Raw genomic sequence first — 19,520 nt, forward strand, 5'->3', positions numbered from 1 at the left:
TTTGAAAAAGGGAATACATTGTAGTAGACGAAAATAAAATGATGGAAGTAAAATAGCATTTGAAAAAATTTACATAAAAGCAAAAAATTTAGTAATAAAATAAATAAAAATATTTTAATAAAAATTGAAAGTAAAAACAAAGTTTTTCTCTTTCTGCATTCAAGAAAAAGAAACAAAAAAGAGGAAAAAATAAAAATAAAGAAAAAAGGAAACTGTTTGAAAAATTTGAAAAGGTGAATACACTGAAGTAGACTAAAATAAAATGATGCAAGTAAAGTAGAATTTCAAAAAACTTACACAAAAGTAAAAAATATAGTAATAAAAATTAAAGAAAGATATTTTTAATAAAAATTGAAAATAAAAATGAATTCTCTTTCTGTATTTAAAGAAAAAGAATTGTAAAAGAGAAAAAGGAAAAAGAAAAAGAAAAAAAAAGAAAATTGAATAGATGAAGTAGGACTGTTAACAGATTGAATTAGGACTGAAATTGCTTCGTTTTCCCCTAGAAGTCAGTCTATGTAGCTCTTTATAGTCCATAAACTAAGCCAGCGGTGAGACTTCTGTTCTTGAGGAGCGAGGTTGGCCCAGTTGGGCGGGGCTCAGTGTAATGGCTCTGCTCTCCACTAGATGGCGCTGCTAACCTACTGGGGTGGAGTGTTGCAGGGCTTGTAGGTGCGTATGCGCATGCGCGGGAGTGGTAGCGCATGCGCGGGAGTGGTAAAAATGGCGCCACCCAGCCACCCAGTCTGTTCTCCCGGATCACCAATCCCGCACCCATCCTCTGCCTTCAGCTTTCATCCACTTCCCACTTTTCCACTCTTCGTGACCAGACCCCAGGCAGTACGTGACCAGACCCCAGGCAGTACCTCTCTCCCCAGTTTTGTCTCAGATGCGGCTGTTTTCCCCGGCCCCTTACTTCTGAAGGACTGCGGCTTTGCCCCGTTCTGCCCCTCTGCGGGAGGGTCTCACCGGGCAATGGCCGAAAGAGCAGTGGCCGAATATCGGCTGCCCCCAGGAACCCCGGCTGGACCCTGCTGCTGTTGCTGCCCCAAGACTGCGGCCAGGTGCCAGCCCATCCCAGAAAAAGTTCACGAGACAGTGTAGCAGCAGTGTCTCAGGGATTATGGAAAATCCCAACACACATCTGGCTCCTGGCTTCACCCTTAATGACCTTGCCCCAGCACTGGCGAATGTGGCCGCCTTCCAGGATCTGCTGGGACCAGGTGGCTTCAACAGTCTCTCCCAAATGCCCTTCCAGCAGTGGAACTGCTTTTCCCCGTGTGGCCCGAGAACCTCGCGGACCCCACTCTGTTCCTGGGGATTCTCCCTTCCCACCAGAGCACTGCCAGGTATGGAGCTGTGGAGTTGCAGGCTTTGCGCTCTCCTTGTTTACGGTCTTAATGGAATTGAAACTCTCTCCTTTCTCTCTTTTTAGTTTAGTCCCTGCGGCTGTTTCCAATTTTCCACTTTCTCTCCAGCTGCTTTTGGGGAGGGGTGCTTTTCCATATTCTCCCCCCGCCCCAGTCTCCATCCTCTCTCCACCTGCAAAGGCGGCTCCCTGCCTGCCACCGGCTTCTCTCTCCCCAGGTTCACCTGTCCACTCCGTGTACCTACTGAATTCTGTGGTTCAGGTCGTGCAGATTGTTGTGTTAATCCTCCAATCGGTTTTCTAGGTGTGTAGGATGGTTTAGTGTTGGTCTGGCTGTATTTCACGGAAGTGAGACACACAAAAAGCTTCCATGCTGTTCCCCCAAAGTATTTCTTAATACAGATACTACACCACTGTGTCCTTGTGGCAAAGGAGTAGTACTGACTTGAGTATCCAAGGTAAAACATTGAAATTCCTCTCCATTTCTTCCCTTTCCCCTTCCTAGTTTTGCTTCGTATTGTTTATACGTCTCTCTTTTTCACTGAACGTGAACTTCTAAAGTAACGAGTCCTTCTAAAGTAACAAGTCCTTGAACAGTATGCTGGTATAGAAAGGGCAGTCAAGTATGTGTTTCAATGAATGTGTGCTTGTATGGAAGAACCAATACATAGATGAATGAATAACAGGATGGAGGGAGAAAATAAGGGAGAGAGAAAGAGAGAGGAAGAAAGGACAGACGGACACAGAAGGGGACACAGGGAACCAGACTTCTCTGCGTATCTACCACTGGTCACTATTGTAGGGTAATCAAAAGATAGTTGGCTACTGGGAGCAGACATCAGAGAGATCATTCAAACTCTGAAGCAAGCAGTAATCTTTGGGGGAATAGAAACAAAAAGGAATTTTGTGTAATATTTAAAGAGCTTTGGGGTCGGACAGTGGTGGGTCTGTCTTTGCTCTGCCACTTATTAGCTGAGTGATCTTGAAATAACCTTTTCAAGCTCCAGCTTCTCCTTCTGTACACTTGATGCTGACAGAGTGCCACTCTCCTAGCACAAGACATTAGTTTCCTTCCTTCAACATCTGGAATGTCTCAGAAAAGGGCTGCAATTTAAAACTTGCATTTTGATTAAATTGCACTTTTGTTAAGCCTGTGGAACTAGAAGCTTGTAGTGAAACTTTGACCATTTTTGGCATGGAAGAAAGAACGTCTTGAGAAAGAACCTGGAATTTTAGGTACATGCACACAGCTCCTCTTTGGATTTCACTTGTTAAATTAAAAATTTTTTTAATGTTTATTTTCTGAGGTGGGGATGGGGGGGATACAGAGCACGCGACGAGGAGGGGCAGAGAGAGAGGGAGACAGAATCTGAAGCAGGCTCCAGGCTCTGAGCTGTCAGCACAGACCCCAACACAGGGTTTGAACCAACAGACCACGAGATCATGACCTGAGCTGAGGTTGGATGCTTAACCGACTGAGCCACCCAGGAGCCCCTGGATTTCACTTACTAAACACATCTATTGCTTAATAAGTTTGCATAATTAAAAAGCTAATATTAAGCCTCCTTTGACCTTTACTCCTGTAAAAGAATGGGACAAATTTTTCTTGAATAACTATTATGTGCTAGGAATCTTAAAAATGATATTTTCGCACAACTGCCATATGAGATAGACATTTTCTTTAAGCAAACAAATGCAGGTTGGTTGTACAGCTAGTGATAGAGCCTGGATTTGAGCTCTTTGAACTCATTTTACAGTCTTTCCTGCTGAAGAAAGCATGACAGCATTTGCCAGATGAAGGAATGTAGCTATAGGGAGATAAACAAGTGTGAGTGTGTGTGTGTGTGTGTGTGTGTGTGTGTGTGTGTGTGTGTGTGTGAGGGGAGACAAAGAGGGAGAGGGAGAGAATGACTGAGGAGTTCTGCTTAAAGGTTTTCTAAATTACCGTCATCGATCAGCAAGGAAATTGAGGCACACATCAGGCTGGTGCTCCCTGAGCAAGTTGGTCAAATAATTCATCATCCAAACTGGGACACTTGTTAGAATGCAAGGCATTTATTCCTGAATGATGCTAGGACAACAGGAATAAACTGGGACAGCCCCAGGCAATCTGGGATATTGCTACTTTCCCTCTAAGAAAACCTCTTTGTTAACAAGCGCACTTTTCTTGGCAGAAAGTTAGGAAAAGCCTCAAAGCTGATGGTCCTCTGTACAATGCTCTCTCTTCAGTGCTCTGGAAATGGCCAGGGGCACATTGCCAACCACAAGGGGCTCCTGGGTCACGGAGACTGTTCAGACCTCAGCTTATCTTTGCCCCCCATCCTTCACCCATGAGTACAAGATAGCACCCCTCTGTACGTTTGGAAGTAATGCCATCAACTTAATTAGTACGCTCTTCTGGTTTTATACTAAGGGGAAACACACTTTCCCTTCTAGCCATACACCATTCACAATCCTATACTAATGTTGATATCATTATTACAGATAATTATTAATCTGGGAGGAGACCCAAGAGGGCTCTCTTGCTTCCCTTCTTGGTGGTACAAATTGATCCACCATCGCCAACCCCATCACACTAAGATCACATCAAATCCTTTTTTAGAAAAAGGTTGGGGTACCAATAAGTGTCTTCTTTAATATTTTGGCCTGGGCATAACCTGAGGGTCTGATGAGGACCCATTAACTCACCTTATCCTAGAGCATCTCTTCTGAGCACATCCATCAACTCCTGTCCCCATTCACTGGGTGCCACCAAAGTGGCCTTCACTGACCCACCTCTCCACCATCTGAAAGAACTAAATCTGTTTCTGACATTTTGTGTGTGTCCAGAAAACAACTTAGCAATAAAATGGTTCTGCTTTTGAATCCTTTGATCCGCATTTGAACCTTTCACCAAGTAGAGATCTATGTTAGTTCAGTGATATGGACCTAAAAATAGGATGAGTGTTTGTAGCAGTCTGTTTAAATAAGTCACACTAGGGGTGCCTGGGTGGCTCGTTCGGTTCAGTGTCCATCTTCAGCTCAGGTCATGATCTCACGGCTCATGGATTCCAGCCCCACGTTGGGCTCTGTGTTGACAGCTCCGAGCTTGGAGCCTGCTTCAGATTCTGTCTCTCTCTCTCTCTCTCTCTGCCCCTTCCTTGCTCACGCTCTCTCTCTCTCTCTTTTAAAAATAAATAAACATTAAAAATAAATAAATAGGGGTGCCTGGGTGGCTCAGTCGGTTGAGCGACTTTGGCTTAGGTCATGATCTCGCAGTCCGTGAGTTCCAGCCCAGTGTCGGGCTCTGTGCTGACAGCTCAGAGCCTGGAGCCTGCTTTGGATTCCGTGTCTCCCTCTCTTTCTGCCCCTCCCCCACTCATGCTCTGTCTCTCTCTCTGTCACAAATAAATAAACATTAAAAGTAAATAAATAAATAAATAAGTCACACTTAAATCTACATAGTAGCTCTGAGGCTTTTTACTTTTACTGGCCCCAGTGACAGTACTTTTATAATGATACTAATAATAGCAATAATAATAGAAGAAAAAGAAAAGGATAGGCTGCAAGCTTTTGTCCTGTCTCCTACACCTGTACACTGAAAGCCATCCTTTTTATTAATTCTCTAAATATTATGCATAATTCCCACCCTTTCTTTGGCCGCTGATGGCTCTCTCCTGAACACCACCTACCTTCCAGTTGTCTCCTCCACACTTCCCAAGCTGTCTGCTGGCTGTCCTTCCAGGCAGGGATGCCTAAGAGCAGCTGCCCTTTGCCACATAACTAGGGGTCAGATCAACAAGGCGCCAAGGGAGGGCTGAGCGAGATCGTGTGGGACGCATTGTGATCCCTTATTGACGGGAGCCATTTGGTGAGAGGAGGGACACGAGCCAGACTTGAGTGGTGTCAGGCCCCCAGAGGAGGAGGGAAGGAGGTGGAGACAGACTAGACAGTCCTTCCAAAGGGCTTTGCTGAGAAACTAAGCAAAGACAAGAAGTAGCAGCTGATCAGTGACGTAATGTCAAAGAAACGGTGTGTTTGTTTTTAGTTTTTATGGATTCAATAGAGGGGACAAGAGGGACAGCAGGGGACAGTGTCATCCATGAGAAAGGAAGAGAAAGAAGTGGACCAAAATAGAATGGTTCGCTTTAGACTGGAGCGTGAGCCCATTAGTTCATGATTCACATAGAAACGCCACCCTCTTCTTGCTACTGAAACCAGAAAGGTATTCCTCCCATGTGAGAGTCCTAAGAAGACACGTAGGAATGTTATGACTTAAATAAAACATTAATAGATTTTATAGGGTAAAACTTCAAACTTTAGAAAAAATGAAAATGCCCACAAAGAAGATGATAAAAGTCTGGTAAACAGTAGAGCCAAATCACATTTAAAATCAGACCAATGGGACACCTGGGTGGCTCAGTCGGTTAAGCATCTGACTTTAGCTCAGGTCATGATCTCACACTCTGTGAGTTCGAGCCCCGCATCGGGCTCAGTGCTGGCAGCTCAGAGCCTGGAGCCTGCTTTGGATTCTGTGTCTCCCTCTCTCTCTGTCCCTCCCCTGCTCATGCTCTGTCTCTCTCTCTGTCAAAAATAAATAAACATTAAAAAAAAAATCAGACCAAGGCCAATCGATACTAAAACGGGCTGAAAATAAAGAATAAAAGGGATGTGAGGCATCTGAAGTTTAAAAAAATTTTTTTTTTAATGTTTATTTATTATTGAGAGACAGAGAGAGACAGAGCATGAGCATGGGAGGGGCAGAGAGAGGGGGAGACAGAATCCAAAGCAGGCTCCAGGCTCTGAGCTGTCAACACAGAGCCCGATGCTGGACTCAGGCCCACAAGCTGTGAGATTGTGATCTGAGCTGAAGTCGGACATTTAACCGACTGAGCCACCCAGGCACCCAAGGCATCTGAGGTTTTAGATCAAGATGACAACTGTGGCCCAGGAGATGAAAAGGAGGACAGGCTTGTGGCTGTTCATGAACAGTGATTCAGAACTGGGAGCAAAAAATGAAAAATTTAAACTAGAAGTAGAATGAGGATTTTGGAAGTCAAGGGAAATCTTGAATGCCAGGGAACATAGGGGAAAAAAAATGCAGGTTTTGATTTCATGCCTGGGGTAAGGAAAGCTACTGAAGGGTTTTAAGCTTAATGTTTGAAAGTATGATCTGTAAGATACCTTTCAAGTTGTCGCAGAGTAATTTTTGTGGGGATGAGGAAGAGATTGATAAAGCTTAATGTGGCCCATCAGGTGATGAATCTCTGGGGGATGGGGGGACGATTCTGAGGGTGTGATTTCACTCCCTTTCATATGTGTCGGGAAAGCACCAAGTAGCACAGGGACCCTCAGACGAGGGGACATTAGCAGATGCATCATGGGCTTTTGTGTGAATAAATATAAAAGTGTGTACAATCTACAACAAGGTGGCAACCCTCCATTATTTTGTCTGTAGCTCACTAAATAAACCCAGGTGTTGGATCTTTGGTCTACACCTTGTATGCTCACAACATATAATTTTTAAGTACTAAACTAAGACTTCATAGTTTCAGACGTAAGTTACCTTGACAAAAACAACAACAAAAAACCATAGGAAATGGAGTAGTGGGTTTGCACTGAGAATCCAAACCACTTATTCAAGGAAGCTTTTCTCCAAGTAGGGAAAGTGGGATGCCAACTTATAAATGCTGTGTAAATATAAGCATTCAAGGGCACGACGCAGGCCTTTCTGCAAAAGAACATGGAGTTTCCATATTCTTTACGTTCTGTAACTCTGCCCCCCTGTTGTGTCTCACTGGGAGATGATTGGGATGAGACCAGTGGGACCAGTGCTATCCCACAGGACATTCTGCCATGATGGGAGTATTCTACGTCTGTGGGGTCCAACATGGCAGCCATTGGCCACACTGAGCATTTGAGCAGGTATGACTGAGGATCTGAATTTTAAATTCTGTTAACTTTTAACTAAAGCTTATATTTAAGTGGCTGCCTGCAGCTAGTGTCTACTGTAATAGACAGTGCAGGCTTAGACGCAACGCAATATGCTGCTGATCATAAGATTAGACCTTTCTTGGCTGATGGCCATCTGTCTCCATTCCTGCCGCCTATCAGAGTTTCTGGTCCCTTGTTGCCGCTTAGTATTCGTGAAGGCATGAGTTTATGACAGATGTTCTCTATTAGTGTTTATTAACACTGTTAGGATCTATTTTCCTGTAGTTTGTGAATTTCTCACTTTGCTTGGAAGGTGACAGTCTAATTAATAGGATGTCATAGCTGGAAGATAAGTGAAAGGCCTTCCAGTCCGGGAAAATCAAAGAGCTTGGTTGGCCACAATGACCAAATCTTTCAGGAGGGCTGTGTTGAGAAAGATTCTGAGGCCACATGGAGGCATCTCAGCAAAGAGTGGAAAAATGTCACCATTGATGCATTACACGGTTGGGACGTGGGTGTAAAGAGGGGAAGGAGAGGTGTCCTGTTATCTATTGCTGCAAAACAAATCAGCCCCAAACCTAGCTCTTTTAAAAGTTGTTATTTTGGGGCACCTGGGTGATTCTGTTGTCTGAGTGTTCGATTCCTGATTTTGACCCAGGTCATGATCTTGTGGTTTGTGGGTTCAAGCCCCACGTTTGTCTCTGTGCTGACAGCATGGAGCCTGCTCAGTATTCTCTCTCCCCCCCTTCTCTGCCCCTCCCCTGTTTGCGCTCTCTCTTTCAAAATACATAAATAAACTTCAGAAATTATTATTTCATCATTCTCTCTCATGGTCCTAGAGATAAAGCAGGATCAGCTGGGTGTCTGGAGCTAAGAAATGCTCACGAGTTGGCAGGCAGATGAGGTCGGAACCATCTCGTGGCTCGTGCACACACCTGGCACCTGGGCTGGGAGGCTCCTCGCAGGGACTGGTGGAGCTGGAGCCTGTTGGGCATCTGTTTCTCCACGTGGTCTCTCAAGCCACACTTTGCAGCCAGCCTTGTCACACAGGGCCTTGGGACTCCCATGGCGTGTGTCCTGGGAAAGGGAAAGCCAGGTGTGGCTTTGTGACCTCAGGGCCCCCTCAGTGGCCCCTCACTGCTTTGACAGCTCCCTCAGCTGACACAGTCACAAAGGCCTGAGGGGTCCCAGGGCAGGGGGACTCGGACTGCACCTCTTGGTGGGAGCTGGCATGGGCCTGGCAGAATGTGTCTGGAATACACAGTTTGCCATGTGCAGAAGCAGAGTGCAGGCAACGTTGCCAGGTAAAAATTCATTGTTTCAAATGGTTTTCCCACATCATTTGAGACCAGCTCTGCTGCCCTGGTTACAGGCTGGAGTTGAGTTTGACCTCCTGGAATAAAGATGACGGGGCCACTCAAGAACGAGCCCCGCCTGTCTTCTGGAACACCTGAGCCACACCCCTCCCAGCTGCTTCCTGGAGCCCTGGCAGTGGCCTCTGGTGGGAACAGTAGAGCGATCCTTCCTATTTCTGTTTGCTCATTTACACAACCATCCACTCTACACACATAATGCCTCCATCGTCCTTCCCTGTCCATCCCAAGGAGGATTTTCTTTTTTTAGGGCCAATTCTGTAAGAGGTGGCTGAGCAGACTCAGTAAAAAAGAATTGACTGCAGTCTTTAAAATTAATATATGTTTCCTCTGGTCTCTATAGTTGTAACAACACTATAGGATATCTACCCTACAAGATGAGAAAAGAGGGGTGCCTCGGTGGCTCAGTCGGCTAAGCGTCTGACTTTGGCTTAGGTCATGACCTCACGGCTCGCGGGTTCGAGCCCCGTGTTGGGTTTTGTGCCGACAGCTCAGAGCCTGGAGCCTGCTTCAGATTGTCTGTCTCCCTCTCTCTGCCCCTCCCCTGCTTGTGCTCTCTTTCTCTCAAAATAAATAAAGAAATTAAAGAAAGAAAGAAATATTAATAAAAGAATTTTTTTAAAAAGATGAGAAAAGAGAGCTTTAAAGCTTTTAAATAACTCATGCATTTTTTACTCCTTTATCTGGTAACCATCGTGATAATCATCGTGATAATGATAATGAGAGTAATACAATAGCTACAATCCGTCAACCCCCTTCTCTGTGCCCAGAACTGTGCTTAGCACTCCGCAAGTAACATCCCAGTAAGTTCATGAAACTGGCACAAAGTCAAATCCCCCAACCTCCTGGCATCAGCCTTTCCTTTTGCATCTGAATCACACACCGGAATCTCTAGCCCTCAGAAATGCAGGTCGGTAAATCCCTTTCCAGTATTTCTTAGGTTCCCAGGGTGCTTGTGCTCAACTGATACTGTACCTGATCTCAGGCTGCCAGCATCCCTCACCACGTCTGGATCCGCGTTCCTGCACCAGCTCCTTCTGGCTCAGTGTGGTACTTGCCTTGTTTATCTGCTCAGATCCCAAACCCCAAAGGCCATTGTATGTGACAAAGTCTTGTGAATGCTGGAAACAATGGATGGGGCAGATGTGTGAGTCACTGCCAGAAACAGAAAATTAGCAAGGGACATGACCCCCATTTTCCATCACCTCCTCCTCCAGACTGTCCCTCTGGCATCCCTTTCCTGCCGTTGTCTGTCCCCATAGGACGTCAGAATATGCCACCCCAAATATGCCACTTAGACATAAAGATTATTTTAAGCTGAAGGCAATTGAGAAATAGCAGATGTCAAAACAAAAGCCCACAACTCTCTGCTCTCCCCCACCATTTGCCCGAAAGCAAGCCTAGACTTGTACTGAGGACTCTAGACATTTACCCGCCCAGAGACAGCTGAGAGGCACCCACATAACAAACCTGGCTAACATAACACAGTTACCTACCTTCCCACGTTGCACCCTAAAATCCTAAACTCCTTTTCCTTTGTCTTCTCACTTCTCTGCATTATTGTTCTCTGCTATGATGCTCTATAAGCCCCAGGTTCTAATCTCCCCTCAGAGTTACTCATCACTGAGTTTCTCCCACATGTATGCATATGCTACATGTTAATAAATCATATTTTTCTCACATCAATCTATCTTTTTTTTTAAGTTATATTTATTTTGAGAGAGAGAGAAAGCAGAGGAGGGGCAGAGAGAGAGGGAGAGAGAGAGTCCCAAGCAGGCTCCATGCTGTCAGTGCAGGGCTTGATCCCATGAACCGTGAGATCATGACTCAAGCTGAAATGAAATCAGGCACTCAACCGACTGAGCCACCCGGGTGTCCCATTAGGTCAATCTATTTTTTGTCAGACAAATTTACTTTCCTAGGTCCCAGCTAAGAACCTCGGAAGGTAGAGAAAAGGACCTTTCTTTCTCTCAAGCTCTCATGGGTCTGAGTCCCTGATGGTGTCTATACAGCTTCCTAATGAAAAACTAAACTTTTATTTCCAAAGCATAGATCCATTTAGTGTTTATTTTCCTTTTCCTCCATATTACATACGTCTCCAAAAGCTTTGCTGGAGCCAACCAAATTCCTCATTAATACTTACCTGAGGGGCGCCTGGGTGGCTTAGTTGGTTAAGCCTCCAACTTCAGCTCAGGTCGTGATCTCATGGTTCATGGGTTTGAGCCCTGCACTGAGCTCTGTGCTGACAGCTCAGAGCCTGGAGCCTGCTTCGGATTCTGTGTCTCCCTCTCTCTCTGCCCCTCCCCTGTGCATGCTCTGTCTCTCAAAAATAAATAAATGTTAAATGTTTTAAAAAATACTCACTTGATAAAGTTGGAAATAAGACCGAATTATTCATCGGATCATAAAAACACACGTGACTGCTGCAGACCATATTTTTCAGTAAGCTGGGAAATTTGTATTTACTAACACCATTTCATACTCCTCAGTCTATGCTTCCATTAATTTTTAAAATAAAAATTGTATATATTTAAGGTATAGAAAATAATTTGCTATATGCATGTAGAGAAATGATGGCTACAGTCAAGCTAATTAACATATTTCCTCACATAGTTACCATCTCTCAGGTGCATGGTGAGAGCACCTGAAATCTACTCTCTTAGCAAATTTCCAGGGTTCAATATAAAATTATGAACTAGACTCATATGCTGCACACAAGATCGCTAGACCAATTTGTCTTACATAACTTTCTGCCCCTGTAACCACCATCCTACTCTCTGCTTCTATGTATTCAACTTTTTTAGATTCTACGTATCAGGGACAACATTCAGGTCTTTTTCCTTTCTGTGGCTGCCTTATTTCACTTAGCATTTTGCCTTCATTGTTGTCCCTGTTGTCTCAAACGACAGGATTTCCTTCTTTCTAATGGCTGGTTAATATTCCATTGTATGTATATCACAATTCTTTATCCATTTATCCATTGATGGACGCTTAGGTTGTTTCCATATCTTGGTTATTGTAAATAATGCTGCAGTGAGTATGAGGGTGCAGATATCTCTTCAAGGTCCTGGTTTTGTTTCCCTTAGTATATACTCAGAAGTGGGATTCCTAGATCATATAGTCTGCCTGCCTGCCTTCCTTCCTTTCTTCTGTCCTTCCTTCCTTCCTTCCCTCCATCCTTCCTTCCTTCCCTCCCTTCATCCTTCTTTCCTTTCTTTTTCTTCCTTCCTTTTTCTTTTTCTTTCTTTCTTTTCTTTCTTTTCTTTCTTTCTGTCTTTTCTTCCTTCCCCTTCCTTCCTTCCTTCCTTCCTTCCTTCCTTCCTTCCCTCCCTCTTTCCTTTCCTTTCTTTCTTGGAACCCATGTACTGTTTTCCATAGCGGCCATATCAATTTACATTCCCACCAATAGTTTACCAGAGTTCCCTTTTCTCTAAATCCTTGCCAACATCTGTTTTTATTTTTTTATGCTAGCCATTTTAGCATGTGTGAGGAGATATCTCATTGTGTTTTTGCATTTTCCTGATGATTAGTGACATTGAGCATCGTTTCATGTGTCTAATGACCACACAGAACAAAGGAAACAACAAAAGGAAAAGGCAACCTACAGGTTGGGAAAGAATGTTTGCAAACCACATATGTGATAAGGGGTTAACATCCAAAATTTGTAAGGAAAACATACAACTCGATAGTAAAATTACACATAACCTGATTTAAAAATGGACAAAGGACCCAAATAGACATTTTCCAAAGAAAAAGTACAAATGACCGTTGGAATTTACATAGTGATTGCATTGAATATACAGCTGCTTTTGGCAGCATATCTTATCTCCTTTTTTCATTTTTCAATATTTATTTAGTTTTGAGAGAGAGAGATACAGAGTCAAGCAGGGGCGGGGCAGAGAGAGGGAGACACAGAATCTGAAGCAGGCTCCAGGCTCCCAGCTATCAGCACAGAACCCCGCGCAGGGTCAAACTCATGAACTGTGAGATCGTGACCTGAGCGGAAGCCTGACGTTTAACCAGCTGAGCCACCCAGGCGCCCCAGCATATCTTAAATTCAGGAGAAATCAAAGAGGCTGTGGCCTGACCTTGCAGGAGGTAATGATGAAGGTGTGAATTACTGTGACCTGGTGGAGACTCTGTCCACATCACCCGGAGACGCCCAGATGCTCTTTCACGTTTTCCCGTCTGCCTTAAGGGAGTGTGTATATCTGAGGCATCTTGGGATTCACTTCTATTTCTTTCCCCCTTTAATGAACCTACTTTGGGCGCTAACGACGTTACGATCTTCTCAAAGAGAAGATTAAAAAATTTTTTTTTTTTTTTACTATGTGTCCATTTTATTCACCTTTATCCTTTTTACTTTGGTTTTACCTCCCTTTGTTCTAGTTCCTTAGGGTAGAAATTCATTCACGTTGTTAATTTGTGGGCTTTAGTCATGTCTATATTAAAAGCATTTGGGGCGCCTGGGTGGCTCAGTCGGTTGAGCGCCGACTTCGGCTCAGGTCAGGATCTCGCGGTCCGTGAGTTCGAGCCCCGCGTCGGGCTCTGTGCTGACAGCTCGGAGCCCGGAGCCTGTTTCAGATTCTGTGTCTCCCTCTCTCTGACCCTCCCCCATTCATGCTCTGTCTCTCTCTGTCTCAAAAATAATTAAGCATTAAAAAAAAATAAAAAAAAAAAATAAAAGCATTCGATGGTATGGGGCGCCTGGGTGGCTCAGTCGGTTAAGCGTCCGACTTCAGCTCAGGTCACGATCTCACGGTCCGCGAGTTCGAGCCCCGCGTCGGGCTCTGGGCTGCTGGCTCAGACCCTGGAGCCTGCTTCCGATTCTGTGTCTCCCTCTCTCTCTGCTCCTCCCCCATTCATGCTCTGTCTCTCTCTGTCTCAAAAATAAATAAAAAACGTTAAAAAAAATTAAAAAAAAAAATAAAAGCATTCGATGCTATAAATTTCTCTCTGAGCACTGTTTAAGCTACATTCCCACAAATTTTGGTACGTTGTTTTCATTCTTGATGGGTTTAAAATATTTTCTAACTTCCCATGTGATTTCTTTTTACCCACTAGAAGCATGTTGATTAATTTCCGCATTTTTTGAGGATTTTTCCAGATATCTTTCAGTTACTGATATCTTTGTAAATTCTACTGTGGACAGACACAGTGTGTGTCTCTCTATGGTATACATTGAATAATTTTAAATTGTTTTGATTTTTAAGACTTGTGTTATAGCCCAGTATAGGCTGTATTATATAACATTTTAGAGGATTCTGTGATTATTGCATAGAGTGTCCTATAAATTTCAGTTAGGTCACACTGCATGATACTGTTCATGTCTTCTATATATTATTACTGATACTTTTTTCTGCTTTTTCTTTTCACTACAAATGAAATGTCACAGTATCTACTAGTAATTGCTAATGTGTCAATTTCTCCTCCCCTTTATATCAGTTTTCCTTTAAGACTTTTGGGATTTTGTTATGAAGAGCATTCTAATTTAGTATTATATTATGTAATATATGTTATTGGTGAATTAACCACTTTATGACTGGGAAAAATATCCCCTTTTATTCCTGGTAATACTCCTTCTAAAATCTACTTTGTTTTATAGGCAATTAGCCAACATAGTTAATACTGTTTTCTTTAGATCAATGTTTCCTTAGCCTGTTTCCATTCTTTTATTTTTAATCTATCTTTATCTTTCCATTTGATATCTCACATAAGTTTCTTATAGACAGCGTGTATCTTATCATATTAAAAAAATTTTTTTTAATATTTATTTATTTTTGGGAGAGAGAAAGAGAGAGCATGAGTGGAGTAAAGGCAGAGGGAGAGGGAGACACAGAATCCAAAGCAGGCTCCAGGCTCTGAGCTGTCAGCACAGAGCCCGATGTGGGGCTTACCCATGAACCCCAAGATCACGACCTGAGCCGAAGTTGGCCGCTTAACCGACTGAGCCACCCAGGTGCCCTTCTTATCTTATTTTTTAAGGAGCTGACGGTCTCTTCATTTGACATAGAATCTTAGCTGATCATGTAGAGCCAAATTTCCATCTGGCATTATTCTTCTGCCTAAAGAAAAAAAAATAATAGTGCAGGTTTTCTGGTGAGAAATTTTGTTAGCTTTTTGTTGCTTAGAAATTTTTACCTTATTTTTAAAATAGACTTTATTTTTTAGAGCAGTTTTAGGCTCATAGAAAACTGAGCAGAAGGTACAGAGATTTCACACATCTCCCCTGTCTTCACACTCACACAGCCTCCTCATCCACATCTGGCCAAATTGGTGCACCTGCATTGACATATCATTACCACCCAGAGTAATTCCAGAACAGTTCACACTAGGGCTCCAGAGGAGGGCTACAAATGCCATCCCTTTGTGAGGACTCTCTCCACCCTGCTGGTGGGAATGCACGTGTTCCAAACCGGTGTGTGTTCCTGGAATTGTGCATCCAATCCCTGTTGGGTGTTTTTGTTTTCCTCTGAGCTTGCCAAATTTAACCCCAAGGTGCTGAGCCCGGCACTCTGGCCAAGATTCAAGACAGTCCTCTTCTGCACTTGGGAGCTCTGTCCTCATCCAGATGCCCCTTGCGGTTCTCCATGCCAGGAATGCAGGGGTCTTGGGCTGCCTGAACTTTGATCCATCTCTGGTCTGCTTGGCTTCTTCTTCCCTGTGCTTTGGCCTGGTACCTGCTTCCCGCAGGAGACTGGAGACTCTCACCAGCCTCCGCAGCCACGGTCTCACACTGCTGACTGTCCAGCGTCTGGAACAGCAGTCTGGCATCTCTGTCTGCTTACCCAGCTGCATCCTGTAGGAGGGCAGTTCCCACAGCTGTTCATCCTTTTTTGATGGGAAGTGGGATCCAGGCTCTTCTCTGCAGGAGTCTGCTCCCCTCTTCCTGACAGCCGGGTTCTCTTGCCTTTGTATAGGGCTGGTGATGGGGAAGATGGGCCTGCTTCTCCATCTCCTGGAACCATGTGTTCCAACCATCCGTCGGGAGAACACTGTTCAAACCATAGCACCTTCAAGCCACTGGAATGTACTTCACTAAACCGTCTGAGCAGCTGTTGTGCTCCAGGCACTTTATGAGGCTCCAGACAGGAGTAAGACAATGTCCTTGCCCTTAAAGAGTGATGCAACCAAATATGGAGATTGGAAATATGCAAATGTATAGGATGCAGAGATCAAGCAAGATTCATTGAAGGAGCACTAGGTCAGAACCCTGCAGTGAATCAGAGGAAATCTCCTATTCTTTCTGGAAAGAGGCACTCTTTTTAAGAAGGAGGCAGGATCTGCAATGGCCTAGGGTGGGGGGCGGGAGGGATGGGTTGAAGTTTGCAGAAGGGTGATTGCATGCCAGCGACGTGGTCAGCCAGAGCAGAGGCACCGGTGACAGGAAGGCAAAGGAAATATTTCAGGGAAAACAGGCAGTCCAGTTTCACTGGGATACATAATTTGCAAAAAAGGGAATCAAATCTGATAACCCTTGGAAAATAAGCTCAGGTCCCCTGGGGGATTCCTCCAGATTTTCCTGTGTTTGAATTAAAGGTGAGTCCAGTAACACTTTCTAAGCTATCAGTTTGGTAACAATGACCACAATAACCAGAATTTAAAAAAAAAATCAAGCTCCTAATTGTTTTGAGAAAAATATTTAATTTGATTTTGCTTCTACAAACTTCCAGGAGGCATCTCACAACACTTTACAACACTCCCATCGCGTTTCTGGATTTTTTATTTCTTTCTTCGGCAGCACTTTCGGCCGCTGGGAGAGCATCGGCCTATTTGCTCCTCCTTTGGAAGGCAGGTTAGCAGAGCGCACCGGCCGCTTCTCAAACTGCAAAACTGCTTCTGCAGGAGGCTTATAATTCCTCCATTTCCTGTAGCAAAAAAACAGGACACATGGAAGGCTTGGTCCAAGCACAGGGCTTTTGGAATTCCCCAAATAACTGGTCTGCTACCTTTCTTGTACTCCCCCCCCCCATCCAAGCCCCAACCCCCTGCCCCCCCAGCCTCTCCTGCCTTCAATATACACTTCTATTTAGGGTCGGGTAGTTGGAAAGTGAATTCAGTTATAATCCTAGTTGTATACCTCATGGGGTGAACATACACATTTCTTCCGATTAAGAAATGAGAAAACACATGGTATAAAGATACTGGTTAGGATTTGGTAGATGCCAATTTGTAATTTCCTTTTTAAATAAAATATTATTCCAATCACTATTGATCACTCAAGGGAATTGTTTGTTTTTCTTTTATTTTAGGGTATCTTTTTTTTTTTTAATAACCCCCCTTTTTTTTTCTATAAAATGAGAAGTAAAGTAGGGGAAGGACTAAGCAACCAGTCAACTGGGCTTCTATGGGCCACAGCTCAGCTGAGGACCACCGAGGTGGCCGTGCGGAAGGGGTGTGGCTACTGGGAGCACCCAAGGGCTGGGGTGGTCGTGGTCCCCTGGGTCTCAAGAGGCCCAAAGACTCTACTTGGAACCAGCAAGCTAGTAACTGGGAGTCTGTGCTTCTGAGTTCAGATTAAATCAGTCTTTCCTGTTGGTGTTAAAGGTTTTTGTATCATTCTCTTTATGTCTCATGAACAAGTAAAACCATCTTTCCATGAAGGAGTGGTCTTTGTGAGCTATGTAGTCTCTGAGGAGTGGATCAGAAAAGACTGAGAAAACTGCTTCAAGGTCCCTGATGATTCTCAACAGAAAAAAAAATGGTGATGTCTGTTCCCATACAACAAATCTCCTTGGTCTAAAGTTCCCTGGAGGATGGGGAGGGACTGACCTCTTTGCAACTGTTTCAACCCGCTCACCGCCCGACCCATCTTACCTGGAACAGGCATCAAGAACAGGAAGGGCAACACGAAGAGGAGATAATAGATTCTCATGGCTGGCAGGCTTCGCAGCACGCTGAGACTGGGTGGGAAGGTGTGTTCGTCCACTTTATAAGGATTGCAGGACACAGCCATAGGTACAAGTAAGCAACGGCTGCAATTCCTGTAATAGTACAGTGATGACAATATGACGTGTTTCCTGATGCTTCATGCCAGTGTCTCTTACCCCACAGACCACGCCCACTCACCCCAAGTTAATTGCAAACCTAAAGGGTGAAGCAAACTTGATGTGAGCACACAGCCATCCTGATGCCCTCTAGGCATCAGGTCCAGGTCTGGCTCAGAGCTGGTTATAGATATGGGTGAGAAAGACCCCCTCCTCTTGGGAGCCGTCCTAGGGCATGTAGTCTGAAGCTGCCTTGTCCCCACTGTGGTATTTATGAACTTTCTTCTTAAAGCCCTGGGTGAATCTGAAGCTCACCCGGGACCAAAGCAGTCCAGCTTTGGACATATTCAGAATCTAGGTGTAAACTCAGGTTGGGTCACATCCTAAGCCTGCACAGGTATGCCTGAAATTGAGATAGAATGGGATCAGCTTCCAGATAGGAGAGGGAGGAGAAATGGGGCACTTTCCAGAGTCCCTGACCCTATGCTCCTTGGCGTGTGATGCAGGACAATAACTTGGGTGAAACACGGCTTACACGTCATCATTATCTGAAAACTGTCAAATTCATGAGTCAAGGTGTCTCATTTTCCCTCCTCAGAGAAGGAAAATGCTGGGATGATGTATTCGGTGGACTGGCACCTCTTCCTTGTTGATGACACTCCCTATACAAATGAGGGCCATGGGAAGGCACATTTAAGACTTCTAGTTATTCATGGCTCAAGAGCATTCAAGGAAGTCCAGAGATCAGGTGATTTCTCCTGGATATTAATTTGATGTCTAAAGGGCCAACTTTTTTTTTTTAATGATTAGACTTAAATATTAAGGAATCCATCAATGGGTTATATTTGTCAATAGACTATTTAATTGGGACCTGAAGTCACCATGACATTGCCTGGCTGTTGCATTGTGCGAATGCACTTAAAACAGATCCACTGAGGTCCCGGGGTATATTAGTTCTGGGACTGTGTATTTGGGATCTTGGTGCACTCATCGGGTTCTGTAAACACACTCTGAACCCCTCCTATTGATACAGACAAGTGCCACGTGCTTGGGGTCACATAAGCCATAGACGGGGGAGTTCTGATAAGTGTCATAGTAAGGGCTCCAGCACAGGGCTGTGGAAAGGTGGAAGAAAGGTAATTTAGAGTAAAAGGCAGGTTTAGGTAATTTAAAAACAGTTTGGACTTGTAGACACTTCATCTTTTCATTTTTATTTTTTTAATATTTTTTCTTTTCTTTTCTTTTTTTAATTTACATCCAAGTTAGCATATAGTGCAACAAAGATTTCAGGAGTAGATTCCTTAGTGCCCCTTACCCATTTAGTCCATCCCCCCTCCCACAACCCCTCCAGTAACCCTCTGTTTGTTCTCCATATTGAAAAGTCTCTTCTGTTTTGTCCCCCTCCCTGTTTTGATATTATTTTTGCTTCCCTTCCCTTATATCCATCTGTTTTGTCTCTTGAAGTCCTCATATGAGTGAAGTCATATGATATTTGTCTTTCTCTGACTGACTAATTTTGCTTAGCATAATACCCTCTAGTTCCATCCACGTAGTTGCAAATGGCAAGATTTCATATATATATGTATTCTTTATCCATTCGTCCATCGATGGACATTTGGCTCTTTCCATACTTTGGTTATTGTTGATAGTGCTGCTGTAAACATTGGGGTGCAGGTGCCCCTGCAAAACAGCATATCTGTATCCCTTGGATAAATACCTAGTAGTGCAATTGCTGGGTCATAGGGTAGTTCTGTTTTTAATTTTTTGAGGAACCTCCATAATGTTTTCCAGAGTGGCTGCACCAGTTTCAAAGCAGATATTTTTAAATGGGGAAGGAAGTGAGTGTGGGTCAGGGTGGGTGGCGGCTGTACAGACAGC

General features: G+C 44.1%; 1 protein-coding gene across 1 annotated transcript; it reads right to left on the bottom strand.

Moving 5' to 3' along the window:
* Positions 1-16,317: 16,317 nt before the first annotated feature.
* LOC122216827 (beta-defensin 103A-like) lies at positions 16,318-17,615 on the bottom strand. The gene is made up of 2 exons (XM_042933820.1): positions 17,473-17,615; positions 16,318-16,523 (listed from the first exon to the last, which is right to left on the bottom strand). Exons 1-2 carry the CDS (start codon positions 17,609-17,611, stop codon positions 16,378-16,380), a joined length of 285 nt encoding a protein of 94 aa, XP_042789754.1. The 5' UTR covers positions 17,612-17,615; the 3' UTR covers positions 16,318-16,377.
* Positions 17,616-19,520: the final 1,905 nt, after the last annotated feature.

The sequence above is a fragment of the Panthera leo genome, chromosome B1 (assembly GCF_018350215.1).
Source record: "Panthera leo isolate Ple1 chromosome B1, P.leo_Ple1_pat1.1, whole genome shotgun sequence".
NCBI lineage: Eukaryota > Metazoa > Chordata > Mammalia > Carnivora > Felidae > Panthera > Panthera leo.